The sequence below is a fragment of the Brachycentrus maculatus genome, unplaced genomic scaffold (genome assembly GCF_059751285.1).
Source record: "Brachycentrus maculatus isolate JH-2025_06_01 unplaced genomic scaffold, ASM5975128v1 h1tg000454l, whole genome shotgun sequence".
Classification (NCBI taxonomy): Eukaryota; Metazoa; Arthropoda; class Insecta; order Trichoptera; family Brachycentridae; genus Brachycentrus; species Brachycentrus maculatus.
The window spans coordinates 845,418-867,478 of NW_028281201.1; the positions used below are offsets into that span (position 1 = coordinate 845,418).

At 33.8% G+C, this 22,061-nt stretch overlaps 2 protein-coding genes across 12 annotated transcripts in view; one reads left to right on the forward strand and one right to left on the reverse strand.

Annotated features, from left to right (window-relative positions):
- Window positions 1–7,143, forward strand: part of rg (A kinase anchor protein rugose) — a 620,520-nt gene extending 613,377 nt beyond the window's left edge. For 10 of the 11 annotated variants that reach the window (XM_088271658.1, XM_088271653.1, XM_088271655.1 and 7 more), the window contains 7 exons: window positions 29–311; window positions 1,029–1,190; window positions 2,693–2,822; window positions 2,910–3,043; window positions 3,177–3,373; window positions 3,798–3,949; window positions 5,945–7,143. In XM_088271658.1, the coding sequence (XP_088127784.1) occupies window positions 29–311; window positions 1,029–1,190; window positions 2,693–2,822; window positions 2,910–3,043; window positions 3,177–3,373; window positions 3,798–3,949; window positions 5,945–6,035 (1,149 nt within the window). In that variant the 3' untranslated portion in view covers window positions 6,036–7,143. The remainder of the gene's footprint in view (window positions 1–28; window positions 312–1,028; window positions 1,191–2,692; window positions 2,823–2,909; window positions 3,044–3,176; window positions 3,374–3,797; window positions 3,950–5,944) is intronic. The other variant, XM_088271664.1, reaches the window with a different exon arrangement.
- A 9,973-nt stretch (window positions 7,144–17,116) lies between these two features.
- The window catches only part of MCTS1 (malignant T-cell-amplified sequence 1 homolog), a 39,444-nt gene continuing 34,499 nt past the window's right edge, over window positions 17,117–22,061 (reverse strand). The window contains exons 3-5 of the mRNA XM_088271671.1: window positions 20,522–20,622; window positions 17,386–17,587; window positions 17,117–17,290 (exon numbers count right to left, since the gene is read on the reverse strand). Of these exons, the coding sequence (XP_088127797.1) occupies window positions 17,209–17,290; window positions 17,386–17,587; window positions 20,522–20,622 (385 nt within the window). The 3' untranslated portion in view covers window positions 17,117–17,208. The remainder of the gene's footprint in view (window positions 17,291–17,385; window positions 17,588–20,521; window positions 20,623–22,061) is intronic.

A 22,061-nucleotide genomic window follows, 5' to 3' on the forward strand; every position in this document is an offset into this window, starting at 1 on the left:
CTAATGTGTTGTATTTGTCTGTCTGCAGAGCCCGATGATGTTCGCGGCCGCGCCTGACGATGTCTGCATGACCATGAAGCTGCCCTCCAACAGCCCGGTGTGCCACGTGTCCGCCAACACGTACCCCCAGCTGGCGTCCCCGGGCGTGGTGACCGTGAGCGCCGGCCACCAGTACTGCGTGCACCGCTGGCGCGGCGGCTGCGGGGGCTCGGGGGTGGGGGGCGGAGCCGGTGGCGGAGCCCCGCCCGCACCGTACGACACGCAGGGCCACCACGCCGCGCAACCGCCTATCGCGATGGACCCTGTCATTGGTGAATATGTCTCTTTATTTCACTCAAACGGTGCCCTATCAACACATCTGTGTCGGAGTATTTTCCAGACAAATTTGGCAAGAATGCAGGCAATTATTTGGTTTCGCGCACAAAATCAAGTTTGGTGTAAAATAGCTATTATATCTTTTAAACTACTCATTATATCAACTTTTTTATTAAAAAAATGCATACTAATTATTAATTTATTATGTTATAAAAATAAAATTTCAGCTCACAAAATTAAAATATGTAGGCAAAATTATGCAAAAAAAAAACTCGTGAACAGCATGTGAAAAATACATTTTTTTAAAGTTTATTATAATTTATGAAAATATTGTATCGCTAAATTAGAAAATGAATCAATAGTTGATCAAAATATTATCAAAAATATTTATCAACAATATATTTGCCACGGTTCAACAATATATGTAACTTAAATCCTGACAAGCTAGCGACATTCGCGGTATTTCATACGTAAATTTTATTTCTTTACTTTGTTTAACTTAATTTTTAAAATACATATAATAAAATTAAATCATGAAAAAAAATTATACTAATTATTGTTTATCGACTGTTTCACAAACATCTTGCAGCACTTCAAAGGATTTTTGTTCCTCTTGTGAACTTTAGGTCAATCATTTTTGGAGATATTGACATTCTATTATCCATTTTGCTGTCTTACATTATCAAATTGTTTAAAATATCATGTATTTTCAGCACAAGGTGGAGCGAATGCGCTCCAGAGGCGCCATCTAGGAGACAACTTTAGTCAACGTCTGAAAACTCGTGGGAACTGCTTTGTTACGACCGTGGACTCTCGATTCCTCATCGCTTGCGGCTTCTGGGACAATAGCTTCCGCGTATTCTCCACAGAGACTGGTAACATAAATCAATCCATACTTACATATATCGCTCAATCCTTTCAAGAACGTCATAAATAAAAAATCATAAATTTTCAGTTGTGCATGTTTTCGGAATGCCCAGAAAATGTACTATATCCCAGCAAAAGAGGCATATTTTTAACTTAATATTTACCCGCTACAGGGCAGAATGTGTTGTTTTTGCATTTTGAAGAAAAGGTGTTGTTTAATTTTTTTTTTAAATATATTAAATATTTTTCAAATGGAGAAAAAACCTTCAGGTTCTACCTAATAAGATCTGTTGCACAGTAAAAAGTTCAATAAGTGGCTTGGTATATTTTTTTAATACATTGTATTATATTTTTCATTCAAACCCTTGTCCGCACCCCAATGGTGCATAGGGCACTGCATTATATAAACACAGTGTTATCTTGATCGTTAACACACGAAGGAAAGGCGATCAGCCCTCCGCTGCAGGTACCAGTCCAGGGTAATATTGAATAAATATTTAAGTGAAAAAATCACTTATATTTATTTGACCCCCCCCTGGGAATCGAACACGGGACCTCCAGAACGGTAGCCGAGTGTGCTGACCATTACACTACGGAGGCGGACGAATATATTTTTAAACTTTAAAAACATTCTCGTGAAAAATCAAGTTTTTTTATTTATGAAGTTCTTGAAAGGAGTGAGCGATATATTAAAAGTACTGTTAGACCTTGTTTATTCTGAATTATATTTAGTCCAGTTTGATTAGTTACATTTATATGAATTTAAAGAAATGAGTAATTTATTATTTTACATTTGATGCACGGTATGGTGTAATTTCTTATTTATTTTATAAACCTTCAATGTCTTAAAACATAACTTGCAGAGACATCTCTTGGAATAATCATGAAACTCTATGATATGTCAATACTCGCTTTAAAATTCGCAGGGTGTAGGGCACACAGAATGAAAATAAGATGTATACATACTTAAATACGTATATATACTTAAAATTATTATACAATGACTTCTTTCCTTAGTGCTCAATGCAGCAGTACTATTTGTTAAATTAAGTACTTTTACTTCCACCAATTGCCTTGTTAAAGTTTTTCAGTTAGAAATATTATGATAATAATATAGTCCAAGGAAATCATACCTTCTTATAACTATAGTGCTACAAAGACACGTTTTGATTGTAGTGTTTGTACAATGTAGGAAGGTGTTGAATATAGCGTGTAGCATGTGGCTCAACACTGTAGAATGCCACATTTATATGTTGAATATATGTATTATATGCGTTCTTATATATCCAATAGGATATATAAGAACAAATCTCAAGAACTTGCGATGTACGATTGTAGCACTTGATTGTGTTACGCTACACACTTCATTCAACACCTTTGTACTTTGTATAACACTATGATTGTAGCATAATTTCATATAAAAACGTATAAAGAAACTAAGCACTATTCACTGATATGATTTTAAACGTTTTATGATATTTTTTAACACTGTAAATTGTTTTCCTTACAGCTAAAATAGTCCAAATTGTTTTTGGCCATTATGGAGTAGTAACTTGCGTGTCCCGCTCGGAATGCAACATCACATCAGATTGCTACATCGCCTCGGGATCTGCAGACTGCACTGTTCTCTTGTGGCACTGGTGAGTCGGACAACTGTTTGATACGTTTGTCTACTTAGTTTTTTGACAATATATTTTATAAATGTTGTGTCCATTTCATCAATGCAGGTCTGCTCGTCACCAAGGCATAGTTGGAGAAGGAGACACTCCCATACCTCGAGTTACCCTCACTGGACATGACAACACTATAACCGCTGTTTTGGTGTCGGCAGAGCTGGGATTGGTGCTAAGCGCCAGTACAAGTAAGTCTTAACTATCAATAAAGATCATTTCATGAGACATTCCAGTAATCAGCTCCAAATTTAATTTAATTTCAAATACCTAGTGTGTAGGTAATTACCCCATAATATGATGACTCTTCCTTTCCTTTCCCAGATGGTCCGGTATTGATCCACACCACGTTCGGAGAGTTACTGCGCTCGTTGGAGGCACCGGCAGGCGCGGGCTGGCCGCAACAGCTGGCGCTGTCTCGTGAGGGGCTCGTGGTGGCTGCCTACCAGCATCACCACCTCGCCGCCTTCACGCTCAACGGGAAGAAGCTGCGACATGACACCCATAATGATACATTCCATGTGAGTAACACATAGAGTAACGCCTTCCTTGTGACTTACTCCTACGAATTTCATTTCCCTTCTTATGTTTTAACATCCGTTTTAATTTTTTACTGTTACTTATGTTACATGTTTTGTTTTTAATATTCCAAAATTTTTATTCATCGTTTTTTTACATTATACTGTTTTTTCATACTATTTTTCTGTCTACTTTAAATGAAAATTAGCTTCATACCAAACTGTATATTGTTCACTCACACACAGGCATGTGAGATTTTTTATTTACATTTTAAATATTTATAAATTAATGTATATACCGTAAAATGATGTGAAGTGAAATGTAAACAAAAATTTATAAACAAATCAATGACACGTTTTAATGTCCTTCAATTATGTAGTTTCAATTGCTAAATCTGCAGGGAATAATGTGTTAATTTCATTATAGTGTCTGCTGTTGTCCCGAGACGGAGAATACTTAGTGAGCGGTGGAGAGAATGGGATTGTAGAAGTCTGGCGTGCCTTCACACTGGCACTGCTATACGCCTATCCCGCCTGCGACGCTCCAGTCCGGTCACTAGCACTGTCGCATGATCAGAAGTAAGTTTCATCCATTTTGAACCCCTGAATTCAGAATGCAGGACTGATCCTTCCACCATCCACCATCCCTTTATATAATGAATGATTAAGTAAACACCATTGATTAAGAAGCCTGTCCATCTGATTCAGAGTCCTTTGAAACATCTGGGTCCGGATATGGTTGAAATAAAGATCAGTGCAGCGTTGAGGGTTTGGTATTCATTATGACATTGTACTGGTGTGTTTCCCGTGGGATTTAGAATAAAACTGGTCACCCTAATACCCATACAGTTTCTGATTTTCTGTGGTCGTGACATCCTTCTTTTTTACCTAGATTATGAGTTATATAACATATATGTTTGAAGTATTTAGTTTTTATATTTTGTCAAATGAATAACCTCTCACCCTTTATGAAGACATTGAGCATTGTTTATTATCAGTTATGTCTATGACACTCATATCGCTCACTCCTTTCAAGAACATCATAAATCAAAAAACTTGATTTTTTTTTTTTAGTTTAAAAATATAATACAATGTATTAAAAATAAATTTCAAGCCACTCACTGAACTTTTTACTGTGCAACAGATCTTTTGAAGTAAAACCTGAAGGTTTTTTCTTAATTTGAAAAATATTTAGTTTATAAAAAAAAATAATTAAACAAAACCTTTTCTTCAAAATGCAAAAACAACACTTTCTGCCATGTAGCGGGTAAATATTAATTTAAAAATATGCTTCTTTTGCTGGGACATAGTACATTTTCTGGGCATTCCGAAAACATGCACAACTGAAAATTGACAAATTTTGATTTATGACGTTCTTGAAAGTAGTGAATTTATCTAATCATCAGTTGCATCAAAGATACTTTGCACAACACATTTCAGAAGCCTCGATTTTGGTGATCAGTTTTAAAGTTTTGTAATATTCTGAATTGACGCAAGCGCTTCTTTTCTCAGTCTCTCCCTCACGGCTGAGAATATCCTCATATGACTACCATGGGTTATTTTACAATATTGTTCCGCATCTCCCGCAAGCCTGCAGTCTTGAGAGTTTCCGCTGAGGAAGAGCCAATGCTTCAGGGAATGATCCCGGATAGATGTATACATACCTCTTAGGTACTCTATGCTACCGCCACAACAAGCCTTTTGAAACCATCCTCCTTTCTGGCCAGATGCCCAAAGTACTGCGACATGTGAAAGAAACCCAGCCTATAAAAGGTTGTAAGCCCCGTAAATAAATATCCAGACTTCAATATTATTCTTCATCCTATGAAAGAGTCTGCTGGTCACATTCTTCTTCTTCTTCTTCATGAGCCCTCTTTCTTCCACTGCTGGATATATCCAGGCCTCTTACGTATCTTTCCGTTTCCTTCGGTTGGTTGCTGCTTCCAGCTAGTTTCTACCCCCCACAGTGACTATGTCGTCGGACCATCTCTTTTGGGGTCTTCCGACGCCTCTTTTGTTCTCCCAAGCACTCCATCCATGCCGGTCACATTCAGATTCTGTAAAATGGATGCATTGGTGTGTCTAGCTCTTCACAGTATATGAACCATATGCCTTCAGCATCATATCTCGAAGGCATCTTTTTAGCAATGCGAGTGCTGATGATACACAGTATTCTAACCCTTATCCACACCCCAATGGTGCATAGGGCACTGCATCATCTATATGATCACTGCTTCTATACGCAGTGTTATCTTGATCGTTAAATACACGAAGGAAAGGTGATCAGCCTTCCGCTTCAGGTACCAGTCCAGGGTCATATTAAATAAATATTAGATTGAAAAATCACTTATATTTATTTTGACCCTCTTGGGAATCGAACCCGGGACCTCCAGCATGGTAGCCTAGCGCGCTAACCAGTACACTATGGAGGCGGACACACAGTATACTAACCTAGAAATGATAGAAATGGAGGCTGATACACAGTATACTAACCTAGAAATGGCTTTTATCGTACAAATAGCTATGAAAATCAATTATATAATTTCTTATTATTAAACCTATTTAATATTTCAGGTACCTACTGGCCGGATTAGGAAACGGATCTCTCGTTGTATTCCACATAGATTTCAACAGATGGCACCACGAGTTCCAACAGCGATATTAAACTGATAAGTCCGCATACGAAAACTTTATACCTTCGTAATTACGAAGCAATTGCTCAGCGTTCAACAATTATAAGTCATAATATAACATTATTGTAAGGAATATTGTGTTTATTCTATATTTATAGCACTAACTTTGTGGTGTTTATTGACTATTGTGAATATGTGAACATAAAACTTTGTTACCACTGAGCCGTTACTGCGCATGAATAAGGTGATAAGTCAATTTCTGTCGTCATGGGAAATTCATATATTAAATAATGAATAATGAGAGATTTTAAGGACTTTTATCCCCTTTCAATGAACATGTTTTGTAAAAAAAATAATCATGGTGACTTGTTTCATTCAGTGGAGAACTAAAATAATCACATATAAGAAACATTTTGATTAAAATAATCTAATATTTGATAATGTAAAAGTGGGGTTACATTCTGCTATTTGTTGTAAAAATACTCGGGGCTTTTTTTAAAACAAAAATGTCCCGGAACAAGCTTTTACTAAAAAAAAAAAAGTTATTGCAATACCATATTTTATCATTTTGACGAATTATATAAATAAAGATTGTAATTACGCTAGCGCAAACATTGTTTAGTATAATTGATTTTAAAAAAGAAAAAGAAAAAAGTTGCTGGAACACTGTTCTCTGAAAAAAAGCCCTGAAAATACTAGTAAATAAAATTCACGGTACCTTTAAAATCAGTAACAACTTACCTAATTTTAATACTACACTATTGAAATTACAAACCAACCAGGCATTTTGTTGTAAACATTACTGTTTATAGCCTGAATTGTTGTCACCCCAAGCGTTTGGATTCCCAAAATTTAACCCTACACCATTATACATTTATAATTGAATTTCCTTACATCAATCATTTTGACTTATCTCCTTATTGATTGACTGCGCAGTGACTAGGCAATCAGGCAAGTATGAAACTTTCCTTGTTTTAAACCACTGAATTATTATTTTCAATGGTTTAAAACATACAATAAAAACCTTGTTTTTATTTATCGCAGTGTCAAATTATCACTGTAATTTTTTTAAACAATCTGATGTACACAGCTGACTAAATTTAGTGGTAAAAGAAGTAATGTGTTTACATTATATTTAAATAATTAATATATATGTATATATATATATATATATATATATATATATATATATATATATATATATATATATATATATGTATATATAGTTTAAATATATATATATATATATATATATATATATATATATATATATATATATATATATATATATATATATATATATATATATATATATATATATATATATATATATATATATATATATATATATATATATATATATATATATATATATATATATATATATATATATATATATATATATATATATATATATATATATATATATATATATATATATATATATATATATATATATATATATATATATATATATATATATATATATATATATATATATATATATATATATATATATATATATATATATATATATATATATATATATATATATATATATATATATATATACATATATATTTATAATGTGTGTTTAAAATAATTGCTTATTTGGCAAACTTTGCTCCTTGTTAACGGCTTAAATAAAACATTTTTTTCTTAAAGTACTTATTCGCCTGTGAGGAATGAAAGAATATTATTTTCAATTATTGAATTTTGTTGTAATATTTATTTTTATGTGTCATTTCGTGATAAACACAATTTGGGAAAAAATATACGAAAGGATGTGAAATTGATGTTCAGATTTTAAAATATCTTTTTTTTTAATAATAAAACCAGTACTGATTAAAAAATTATTTCAAAGGTACAAAGTAATTTAATTATTTTATACTATTGTACCAATTTAATTCATACACATGGTTGGTTTTTCGTCTATTAACATTTGTCTGAAAGATAATTCTGATGACAATTATTAATTTTTAATTGAGCACATAGTCCACTTGCAAATCATGTTATGTTATAAATAAGTTTTTTGGCAACTGGCGGCAATCAGTAGCAGATTAAATCTTCCACTGATTTATCTTTTTTGAGAGATTTTCAAAAGTGAACTGTCGATCGGCATAGCAAGTTTTGCAAGAGCATATCAATAATAATAAACCCTTATCCGCACCCAAATGGTGCATAGGGCACTGCGTCATATAACGCAGTGTTATCTTGATCGTTTTTACACATGAAGGAAAGGTGATCAGCCCTCCGCTTCAGGTACCAGCCAGGGTAATATTGAATAAATATTACAGTGGAAAATCACTTTGAACCCTCCTGGGAATCGAACCCGGGACCTACAGAACGGTAGCCGAGCGTGCTGACCATTACACTACGGAGGCAGATCAATACTCTTGCAAAAATCATTTTTTATCTAACTTAATGAGTTTTGCTAGATTATGTTAAATACAGACGTTCATATTTTTAATTTTCTACCGATTGACGCCATTGGCAAAAAAACTTAATTTTTAAACATAACGTGGGTCGCAAGTGGACTACTCAATTGAAAGTGACAGTTCTTCTAATAAAAATGAAATATTTCTTTTCTTAATTTTCTGCATTTGTTCAATCAAACAAATGTCACCGTATTGTACTAATTCAGTATCATTCTCTCAAAAAATTACATCAATATTCAAATTGCTATTAAAATTGATTTCGCATTTATTTTCAACTCGGTTCCAAATAATATTGCAATGTAATTAATACTTGTATGTGGATGAAGAATGAAATCAGAACCTTATTTTTGCCAAAAATAAAAATATATATTGTTACAAAGCTTCACCGATATATTTTTAGCTGCATTTGCACCATGATAATGTAATAAATTGTTATGTATATAGTTTTCTACGCTCCGAGTCAGATAAAAAAAATATAATGGAATTTCAAATATGGCGTCGTTATATTTTCTCACCGAGTATAATTAACTTTACTGTTTGCACTAAGACAAATTATCTTGTATGCTAAAATTATGTAACACTATCTTAATCTATTCATTAATATTTGTGGTACTTACTTTGATTAAAATTCCGTTTCATACTATTGAAAAATTATATCCAAAAATCATGATTCTGCTAGTGATTGGCGCAAAAATAAGTCACAGTTTCAATATTGTAATTCTTTCATAAGTTTGATTCTGTATTTAAAGCAATTGAACCTTTTGTACATTGATCAATGAAGTTTTGTAAATTAGTAAATTTACATAAATAATAATAATAATAAAACCCTTATCCGCACCCCAATGGTGCATAGGGCACTGCTTCATAGAAATGTAGTGTTATCTTGATCGTTTACACATGAAAAAAAGGTGATCAGCCCTCCGCTTCAGGTACCAGTCCAGAGTAACATTGAATAAATATTACAGTGAAAAAATCACTTTTATTTATTTGACCCCCCTTGGGAATCGAACCCGGAACCTCCAGAACGGTAGCCGAGCGTGCTGACCATTACACTACGGAGGCGGACTTGAAATTTAAATACATATTGAAATATTCCAACCTATACCATATTTCATAAAATGTATCTATGTAATTTCCTTGGTCAAATTATAAAATTATTTTTTAATTATATCTCAGCATAGAAGATGGGCATTTGCAGGGGATTATAACCTATCATAGGCTGGTTTAATTTATCACTTTATACATATATAACATTCACCATTCTACCCATGATCGACAACCATACTACTCAACTTTCGGATGTTATATTTATGCTTCAATTGAAAATATATTCCATATGCTGCTTCTTCAGTGACATGGTCAAATTTTGAGTAGTGTGGTTGTCAGTTACGGGCATAATGGTGAATATTACACATGTACTTATAAAGTGATCACTTAAACCAGCTTATAACAGATTGTAAGCCCTGTAAATGCCCAGACTTCCATATTCTTATCTGTGTTGAGAAATCAATCAAAAATCATGATATGTACAAGTAACTCCTAAGTGGAGTCTAAAAAATCCAAAAGTCCAAAAGTCCTAAATCCAGAATTTGTAAACAAAAATTAAGAACAACCCACAAAGTATTGTTACAGAATTCTCATCTTAAACATTTATAATTGCTCTAACAAAGTCAAATGAGTGAAAAAAACTAGTAGAATCATGATTCTTTTTTATTTTCTGTATTAGTGATGTGTATTACATATTTATGCTGCAATTTGATGACAATTAGTTGAATATGATACACAGCAGCTTGTCTCTTGGTTCCATGTTCCATATGCTTATGTTATTAGTCTTAATATATTGTAAGAAAAGTCCATGAATTTATATATATTATTATTATACAAATAGATAGCCTCCGCCCTCCATACATTTCTATTAAAAACTTCTACGCTTAGGTTATTTAAATATCTGTAGTCATAAATCACATGGCAATTAGCATAAAAGATTGTGTTTTCAATTTCTTGGGTTTTAATGAAAATCTCGAGAGATCGATGTTCTCAGACCGCATTCTCAGTCCTAGTCATATTGATCGTATCCTTTTTCAGACTTCAGATATGAGGGGCTGCCGCATTCCTCTCCTCACATCCGCATGCCTTTGCAATTCGTATCATCTTATACCCAGTATTCGCCTCAGGCAAAACTTGTGAGTTTCTTTCTCCGAGCTTTGGTGAGATGCATACATGCACCAATGGAGCAGTATTGTTAGGAGCGACACTCGCTTTTTGTCAAGTATTTTATTTTTAAATATAACCATTTGTGTCAAAGAACATCTTATGTATCAATGCATAATACAAGACCAGATTATTAAAAAAAAAAAACTGTACTTCTGACGAATTGCTGATAAGACATTCATGCTAGGATTAGTTACAACTGTCGCGGGTCAAGTGATCTTACCAGCTCGCAACCAGTGCTTCTAAATTTGGCAAATGTGCCTTTATTGTTGCAGACTCAATCGCAATGAATGCTTTTCCACCAGCAGCAAAAAATGATGTGTTAAATGATCTTACATCAGACAAAAATAATAACAAATTTGTTTCCAAAGTCATTTCAAAACTTTTCTTTTCCTTCAATTTAATCACATATTTTTATTTTACAGTTTGATTGAAGCATCCTCAAGATAGTATTTTATGAAAATGGCTTTATTTACATTATTTTTATTATCAGGTAAACTAAAAATTTATGTAAGGTTGCAGACAAATAAATATATGTTTGAAAAATGTCTAAAAAATCTATGTATGACAAGGTAATGTATCATCTTTTATGGAGAAATCAGAAAGGAATACAAGGCCAAGACAGGTATCAATAGGAAGGGCTTCTAAGATGATTTGGGCATGAAGGAAAAACCCCTTAGCGAAACATAGCAAAACGGTAGTAATATAATTTCTATTCTGTTTGTGAATTGCCATGTGAATTTGGGCTACAAATTATTACTCAAAAGTGACATATTATAGGTGATTGATATCTTGTGTCACTTTTTGTCACTAATGCACTGTTCCTGATATGTGTCAAAGCCAATATGTTTATACTTATAACGGTTAATGCTTCTTTGAGATTGGCTAAAACACAATGCACATAGAATTAAATAGCTATTGATGATTTGAAATTCTGATTGATCTTTTGGACACCTTACTAACTATTAAGCATTTTTGAAATTGTGAGAAAAATTGAGTTTTCAGAGTTCAATAAAAGAATATGTATTATTGAGTATTATTGGTTAGAACCACACATTTTTCTATGGTTTTTCACTCTACAAGAGTGTTCTAACCAATATTTTATATTCTCTTTTTTATTACTAATTTCTTTTAGTAAAGTCAGTTTGGTAAAAACATTTTTACTCATGGTTTCCAATATAAAAACACTGTTACAGAAATTAATAAGATAAGGTATCTCTTGATTCAAAGGGAATATCTGAAGTCTGGTCATTGCGAGGGTTTATGACTTTGGCTGGCTCGAGTGATCGGTTTACACACTGTGTAACATTCACCATTCGGTCCATTATTGCATCAACTTTCAAAAGTTGTATATATGCAATATTGTAATAATTGCATTTGGTCTAAATTGAAACTGGCATCTTCCATATTCCCTTTCTATAAAAAGATGCTTCATCTCTGTTAGGAAACCTAATACATATATATCTTGATATATCGCAGTAATATATATTTTATAATTTATAATTGAAGCACTAACTTTGTGATCATCCATTTTATAATTAAAATGTAACTTTGTTTCAAAATCACTATAAATATTTTATTATAACTTAATTATAATGTCTACCGGTTTCGAAGCTAACCGCTTCTTTATCAAGACTGATGAATACTTTTCAGCCTTGATAATCAGTCTTGATCTTAATCATTAGTTACATTTTAATTATGATTTTTTTTTAAATCATTTATTATGAATTAATATTCTTTTGAAAATTCAAAAACTATCCTATTCCACTTTGTCAATTCCACAAATGTATAAAATAAATGCAAAACTACCGCTGGCGCCCGTGATAAACAATTTGTGATAACACCTGTTTTGTTTTACGCAAATATTGATTTAATTTTTGTATTCACTTAAGAATGCTATATGTGCTTTGGCCTCATATGACCCTCCAATGGGTAAAATACCCAGTGAGACACAAATGGGTGCAATGTAATAGATACACACTTCATTCTTGCTAATGTAATGAAAAGAGAAGTAAAAACCTCAGGAAACATTTCATTATATATTTTTATTTAAAAAATGTGTCAACTATGATTAAAAAATATAAATGAAATGATATTCAATAAAACCAATTTGATTAAATAGGTTTAAAATCAAATGCGGGCAATTTATAAATAAATTTTAGTATAAAAATGAGCATATAGATGTTAAAATAAGCATGCAGAATGCAAAATGGGCTCATTCTAAACTCTGACAGACTCACTACACAATTCCAGATTTATTAGTGACAAAAACATCTTAGAGTGATTCTGTTGCATAAAAATAAATAAGCGTCAGCACATCTAACAGACACGTTGCACCCATTAAAGATTCTGCTTGAGAAATAAAGTGTTGTTTACAATGAAATCAATGGCGGGCAGTGGTAATTTTGTATTATTTATTTTGTATTTTGATCAGATTTTACTGTTTCAAATTTTTAAAAAGTTTGCTTTTAATGCTAAGCAAACTATTCTGTATATAAACATAGAGCTTTGTGTCAAGCTGCCCTCAAAGAAACATTATAAAAAATAATATATAATTAGTATTAAGATGTGAAACCCTTAAAAATGTATAATAATGGCTAACATCTGTCGCCATTATTATATTCTCTAGACTATAAAATTATTTAAATGTGATGTGCCCTTAAAATAAGAATTTATATTTCAATCTTATGCTAGAATAAGAGGTGTCAAATGATTAGTTGAATTTACCACCAATTGGAGTGTTGAAATATACTAAAATTGCTGAAGAAAATCAATTCATTTTTACATGTTGACGTTTTTAATAATATATGTAAATTTAAGCCATTTAAAAAGAAGTTCATGATTGGCCACTCGAAATGACTTGTAAAAGCCTTGACAATATTAAATCTTTTGGTTTCTGCGAAATACGACAGCAAGATTTAACTCAATGTAATGGTAGAGAAATAAACAATAGGTTTAATACTGAAATGCTTTGAAAGAGATACGTATTCTTAGAATTTGCTAACGGATAGATTTCGGAACTTGAGAAATAGCTCGGAGCTTTTGGCCGTCTTAATGGGTATCCGTAGCTTAGATTGATAGTACGAGTGCGAGACGCTGTGAGTATGTTACATACGCAGGTTTTTTTTCAATTTGATTGAATATTATTACTAGATTTAAACAGTAGTCTATAGAAAAGTGCCACAGTTGACGGATTATGGGTCCGTTCGGATGTAGGAGAAGAGCTTCGCAGCGGAAAAGGAATATAGAATTTGCTTTGTGTAGAAAGTTATGGATTAAAACGTAGAATAACATAGATGTTTCAGACGTACGATACACAGGGCACTCTAGGAGAATATTTTGCACGTCAATCAAGTACAGACACATTCCAAATATTGCATTTTTTATATAATTTGAAACAAAACGGCTGTGCACTCTGTTCAATTTCCTGACAAAACTGAATCCCTTCTTAAAAATACCTACGATGCGATTTGATGCGAAGTTGGTTTCTCCGTATAATTTTTACATTAGCGCTTAATTCCATCCATACAACTTATGTAATAAATAATGTTATGAAATAATATTTAACTCGATAAGTACGTAGTTAACTCACGGTGTATGATAGAATGCAATTAATCTGTCCAATTTATACATTAAGAATGTCAAATGTATGTATGTTGTTTGTATGTGATTTGTATATATATATAATTGCTATTTTAAAAAGAAAAATGGTTATGTATACATCTTGTTTGTAATCTTTTTGCGATATTTCTTCTAATTCTAATTGTATTTTGTGTATGGTATTATTTTTGGTTTCGGGTATTTTACAGGGGTTTGTTTTATCACTTAAATCTTTTAAATTTTAATAATTAGCGTATTAAATTAAAGTTTCGACACAATTTCGATTGGAACACTGTTAATTTGTTTTATCCTCCTATTGTATGTACTTAAATCATTTTAAATTTTCTTTCTTCAGTATTATTTTTAAGACCTTTTTAGATTAGAATAAAGCTTGGTTTGATTAGAGTATAGGAGCTGGGTTTTGACTTTGTAATATATGTCAATAACGTGTTGCAAGTCGTGTGACAATACTCCATCGCTGCAACGAGTGCAATGCGTTACCCAAAATACAATGTGCAATTCAGATTTGTGTAATATTATAAATGTACTTAATGGCATTTTTGTTGGATAGTTGAATTTATTATTAACGTAAGGGATATATTAAAAATATTCTTTTTTGCAAATATTTCATTATTGTCTTAACATAAATGGAAGATGTTATTAATATTCAGTGCGTTTGTATTGAAGATTGGAGGTAATAAAACTGCAGTACTTAAAATCGTCTTTTATTTTCACATACAAACTGGGTCCTATGCTGCTGAGTCCACACGATACCTCTTGAAACCGGAAGACTAAAATCTGCGAGATTTAAAACAAATTGTGATACTTGACATTTTTGTAAAAAAGTAAAAATGACTAACCGCAAAGTAAATCCTATAAATATAAAATATATTAGTAATATTATGTAACAGCCGTAGTGTTTGTCAGTAAAAATACTTAATGGTTTGTAAGACAAGGTTTATTCCCAATATAAGCGCCATACGATTTTATGTATGATCTACATTGGTCTCGATCCAGGGAAGAAGCGCGGGTTACCAACGGTTGTTTTCCAGTACACGTGCTCCATGCAACATGGCAGGCATTCATTGGCTGACATCATTCCCCACTCCTTGACATCAATATTGTCATGTTACATTATTATCTTCTTCTTCTTCTGCTTGATTAGCCTCCTGCGATGTCGATTCCCAGCTGTCGATCCATCTCTTTGGTGGTCTGCCCGGGAGTTATCTACCTTGAGGTTGGCCGTACAGTGTGATGTGGGGGAGTCTTATGGTCCCATTCTCATTGTCTCCTTCGGTGCGGATAATATATATATATATATATATATATATATATATATATATATATATATATATATATATATATATATATATATATATATATATATATATATATATATATATATATATATATATATATATATATATATATATATATATATATATATATATATATATATACATATATATATATATATATATATATATGTATATATATTAGTATGGTTGGAGCACTCCGCTCGCTGTACTGACTATACGAATGTTTGCATCGTAACGTAACACGTTACGATGAAATGCTCCAGTCAGTCTCCACCTTGAGAGCCTTCATTTTTTTTTTTTTTTGGAATCTGAGCCCGCCATCCACCCGCAGCAGATATAGAGTCCTGAGGGACTCTCTGTCAGCTGCACATAGAGAAAAATCTTCAAAATATTTCTGAAGAAATAAATAATGCTCTATTCAATTAATGAGGGGGGAGGAGGATGTACGGACAGAGGCCAACACTTCGTCCGCACCCCTCGGGATCCCCTCATTACCTCTTTTACTTTTAATAAAATAAAACAATAAGAAAACAAACAAAAAAACAAAAAAATAACAATGTTTTCAAAAAAAAAAAATACTATTTAAGACGAACACAAACAATGACTTAAAGACTAAAGTAATAGAGAACTAGTTACTAATATTTAAAAAAAAACACTGTTATTTACATTAAGAAAAAAAAACAAATAAAGAAGGACTTCCTGGGTGAACAAAGGCAGAGGATCCAAATACCACCCCCGTAAGGGGAGGACAAAACACAAAAGAATGTGTGCGTTCCGCTCGGAAGGAAGCACAGTCCCGACCGTATCAGCATCCCACAGGAACAGCAGCCTGTCCCACCAAATCAATCTCACCTAGGCGTCCGCGCATCTGAGGAGTTCCCAACGAGATACCCAAGTCCGTACAAACCGACAGAAGAGTGCAAAATTCGTACTGTTGGCCATCAGATCCACATTCCACGCTGGTCGCATGACCCCTGTCAGACCATTCAGCATCTCATCTCTGGCATCATCCAATAGCACACAATGCCACAGGATGTGTTCGGCCGATTGATGTTCATCGCCGCAAGCACAGCCCGAAACAGAGGAAAGTCCAAGCTTATAAAGCTTGTCTCTAAACTCCCCGTGTCCAGAGACCATTTGTGCAGTATGATGATCAAAAACCAAAAACTCGCTACACATCCTGTGTCTGATGGAAGGTAAAAAAGACCTGTTCGTGCCATATCCCATCTATTCTGCCATTGATTGAGAGTTAAGCCTCGCATGACGTTACATAACTCGCTAAATCCTGTCTCGGAAGGGCGCAGCACGATACCAAAGTATTCCAAACTCTGTCCTTTTCTCACAGACCGTTTTGTCCAAGTTACTCTGTCACGCACCATCTTCTTGGTTTCCTCCCAGGTCAGTCCGGCGTCTCGAAGTTCCGCTGAGTATAGTCGGTGAATGGTCGTCAGCGGCCTTCCAGGGCGGAATTATTATTATAATACACATATTTATAAAAATGGAGGCATCACATGGGAGTGTGAAAAAATGAACTCATGTTTCATACATGTTGAACAGGAAAAATAGTTTATTGTTTAGTGGTTATAAAATTATAAATAAAATAATACATAACTTATATATAGTAAACAGTTAGTTGCCTACTTCACCGGTTTCATCTGCCACAGTCCGTCATTCAGGTAGTGACAATTCTCCACGCCAACTCCTTTGTTGACTTTGGCACTGAAAAAACATCAAGTCAGTCATATTATAGTGCCCTATGCACCATTGGGGTGCGAACAAGGATAAAGGTTGGAACACGAAAAATATCAACTTACATGTCATCAGTGGACAGGGTGGTCACCCCGACGGCCAGGGCGTGCCTCTTGCCTTCGGCCATTATGGCCACGACGGCCCCCTTGTCGGAGCTGGTCATCTTGGCGCCCGGAGACGTGAGGCCGGGGCACATGATGTTGGCGCCGGAGAGCACAAACCTAATGGCGCCCTTGTCCACCTGCTGCATCGGGAGGAAGAACGGATCTGCGGAATGAAACAAAAAAAAACTTAGCTTTTTATTTATTTATTGATATCTCGATAAAGATGAAGCCGAATATGGAAATCTGGGCTTACAACACATCAGGTTTTACTCTGCACTAATTGCAATATATTTTTTTCTTCTTATTTATAGAACGTCTCTGTAGTGTAATGGTCAGCACGCTCGGCTACCGTTCTGGAGGTTCCGGGTTCGATTCCCAGGAGGGGTAAAATAAATATGAGTGATTTTTTCACTGTAATCTTTATTCAATATTACCCTGGACTGGTACCAGAAGCAAAGGGCTGATCACCTTTCCTTCATATGTAAAACGATCAAGATAACACTGCGTTTATATAACGCAGTGCCCTATGCACCATTGGGGTGCGGATAAGGGTTTTATTTATTATATATTATATATTTATAGAACAGTTTTTTATTTTATATTTTAGTTATTATTCAGACCTGACGATGGAAGTTTAGCTACTGAAACTAGTAGTCATTAATAAACTCCAGTGGTATGAAAACAAGTGTTTCCTTAATCATTTTTTTTTTCAATTTAGCAGTATATTTTTCATACATTTTTCTTACCTACGCTGAACTCCCCATTAACTAGATACATTCCATGCAAAAAAAAGTATACCGTAGAACGGGGCTACTTGAACTTTGATGTGTTACTTGAGCCCAGTACAAAAAAAATATTTAGATCGTGGTATCGATGAATGTATCGTGACAATAAGTGTCACCTGTCAGGGAAACAACGAATCATGTCAATACGTTCATTATTGTAGACCAAATACAGATTTTTTTTTTTTTTGCACTGAGCTCAAGTAACACATCAAAGTTCAAGTAGCCCCGTTCTACGGTACTCAAATAATATGGTGCATTGGTTTAATAATAATAAATTTGGATAACTTATATAGCGCCATTTTCGTAAAAAAATACCTCAAGGGCGCTTCACTGTGAATGAATTGGGGAAAATATTATGGTGGAAATGATTTAGCAAACAAATGTGTTTTTAGTCTTTTTCTAAAGATCATCTCACTCTCACTATTTCTAACCATTGGTGGAAGAGCATTCCACGCCGTCGGTCCTGCAACAGCAAAGGCACGCTCGCCAAATTTAGTGCGTTGGTTGCGAGCTGGTAAGATCACTTTGCCCATTGCAGATGTTGTAGCCGATTGAAGCGTGAGACGTCTATCAACCAATTCATCTGGAATACACAGCTCCTTAAGATACTCTGGAGCCATATTGTGTATTGATTTATACATGAGTAGGCAGAGTTTATACTCAACCCTTTCGGGAAAGCGCAACCAGTGGAGATTGTGAAGTAGTGGGGTGATGTGACTGAATTTAGAACTTCCAAAAATTAGTCTCGCTGCTGCGTTTAACACTGATTGCAGTCGAGTCATTTTATTGTTTGGTAGACCCGTGTATATCCCGTTTCCTTGTATGGAAATCAATTCAGGATATTGACAAAATATAATTCATTATTGCTTATTGTATCTTAACACATTATTTACGGCGTGCTGATATTTGTGTGTTTCAGAAAGCCACAGCTTTGTGCACATTTTTGTGCATTTCAGTAACCTTCAAATTTGTATACATAAAACAGAACTTAAACGTCAAATTAGCGGATAGATCACTATAATACAAAAAAAACAATTATTTTCTGTCTTCATGCTTCGCAACCTAATACCACTTGATTCAGATTTTAAAAAAATTAACAATCTTCACAACATTTTGAGTGTGTCCAAATACTTGTTCACAAAATCTGGATTATCTCCAATTACAGGAGTTATCACATACTAATATAAGAGTTTCTGCTTAGTGAAAAGCTTCTTTACATCTCACCAATAGGTGTCTCTAGTGAAGTTCTAGTGATTCAAGAACAAGGTTTCTAAATTGGTTCATATATATAGAACTTCCAAGAATTTGAGTAGTGTGGTTGTCAATAATGGGTAGAATTGTTGAATGTTACACGTGTGTAAAGTGATCACTTAAACCAGCCTATGACGGTTGTCAGCCCCGTAAATGCCCAGACTTCCATATTCTTCTTCATCTTTGATGAGATGTCAAAAAATAATATCAAAAAATAACAATCTTCACCATAACCAATGTGTTAATTTTTTTTTTAAAATCACAACCCCCTTTCCCATACCTCTTTGCGCATAGTACTGAGTAGTATGTACATGCAGTGTTGTCATATATACAGATGTATCTGTATTGATACAGATTTTAGGCTGCTGTTACAAATGACAGATTTTACTCTTAGGTAGTACTTTTACTTTTGTAAAGATTTTTGGAATTGGACATAGTATATGATAAAACAGAAGAATCAAATTATGTATAGATTCTAGCATGATTATTAACATTTGATAATTAGTACTGAAACGTTAAAAGGATTATTACTATCAAAACAACTACAATGATCCATGTTACTAAATAAAAATAGAAAAGGATTTGATTTCTAAAATGAATAAAAATGTGTATAAAAATAAGCGTGCTGACCATTGTAATATTTATTCAATATTACCATGGACTGGTACCTGAAGCAGAGGGCTGATCACCTTTCCTTCATAAGTAAAACGTTCATGATAACACTGCGTTTATAAGACACAGTGCCCTATGCACCATTGGGATGCGGATAAGGGTTTTATTATTATTTAAAAAATAAATTTTATATTTTGGGTTATTGATTCTATACAGATTTCTAGAATGTTTGATTCAGATTTTTTGGTTTGGCATATGGAAACACTGCGTACATGCAACGGATGTAGAAAATTCCAAATTACTGTTCACATAGTTAAATAAATGCTAGACTTTTTACTCTGTGTTTTGCGCCGTGTTATTTCGAAATTGTGTTTGAAGGAAGCGCGGTGCAATACTGAGGATTCGCAAGTTATTCATTAAAAGATATACAAATTATGGTAACAACGTACATTTGTGAAGGAGTCGAAGTGTTGGCATCCAAGGACCCTCTCTTTGCCGGAAAAACAGCAGCTCTCCAGTACTGTTCACCATAATCTCAATGTGGTCATGGCTGAAATGAAACCACAACTTCAATTTTATATTTCCAACAAAATTTATTTATTGATTTGGCGTTTAATTTGTAGAAGTCCATTTTAATTTATGTGTTAATTTTTAAATCAAACACAGATTTTTTGAGTCTACTAAGTTGTATTTTACTAACAAAAACACATGGCATTTTCAAACGAATGTGAAGATCAAATGGACTGACGGTCCTTATGTAGCTATGCAATTCTAAGTGACAGAATTAAATCTGTGTTTGATTTAAAAATTAATACATAAAATAAGCTGAAAACTTTATACACCTCTCAGATCATGATCTATCATTTCGTTCTTCCCAAGAAAGAACACGTTCCATTCCTCGCCATAACACATCATTCTTATATTGTTTTTCCTTCTTAGTCCAAGCGGCCAGGCTATGGAATGAACTACCTCTCCTTGTAAAAAATGCACCTTCTTTGATAATTTTTAAAAAACGTCCAAGACATTACTATCTATCATTACAATCCTAACCGTCCATCAAACCTCATCCTTTAATTTTTCCTCTACCTTCTTCCTTATCATCAATTTGTAATTTTCATAAATATTTAATATGGTTGCTTCATTAATTTGCTACGGTGACCTCTATGGTGAGACCCATAAACAAATTAATAAGGCTGCAGTTATATTCGGATGCCTCAGAAACTCGGTGTGGAGGAACAAACACATGACAATAGAAAGTAAAATGAAAATATACAAAACATGTGTTCGACCGATAGCCACTTATGGGATTGAGGCAAGAGCAGATACATATAGAACAAAACCTCGACTTCGAACCTCAGAGATGAATACTCTCCGATCCATAACTGGAAACACATTGCGAGACTGAGTAAGAAATACCGACATCAGGAGCATGTATAAGACGGAGGATATTGTGAGGTGGAGACGACAACGAAAGCGATACTGGAATGATCATGTAAACAGAATGCCAGATGACAGACTTCCACGTATCAAGGAATCCCTGAAGGACGCAGACCCCCAGGCAGACCTCCAAAAATGTGGAAAGACAGCCAGGAGTCAACATCCCAAGAGCTACAAGCGGAGGTACAAACAGATCCTTAGGATCTAGAAAAAGAAGAAGAAGAGATTCATTAATACAGCCTTAAATTGTAATTTATAATTTATTTCTTTCTCATTTATACTTCATGCACTATCTACCCTCTGATTTCAAACAGCTATGAAAGGTATCAAACGTTTTGACCAATATCACTATTCTGTTTTTGGTCAGTTGGAAGACATAGTTGGTTTTAGCAATAAGCCAGCCAATGTAGTTTTTTTTCTGTACATGAAGTTAAAATAATTAAATAAATGAGCGTCTACCTACAAAAATTTGGCATAGAGCAAAATTTGACATTTCGCCAAAGGAGTAATGTTTTCCAGCACAGTCAAGGTAGGCATTTGTAAAATAGCAGC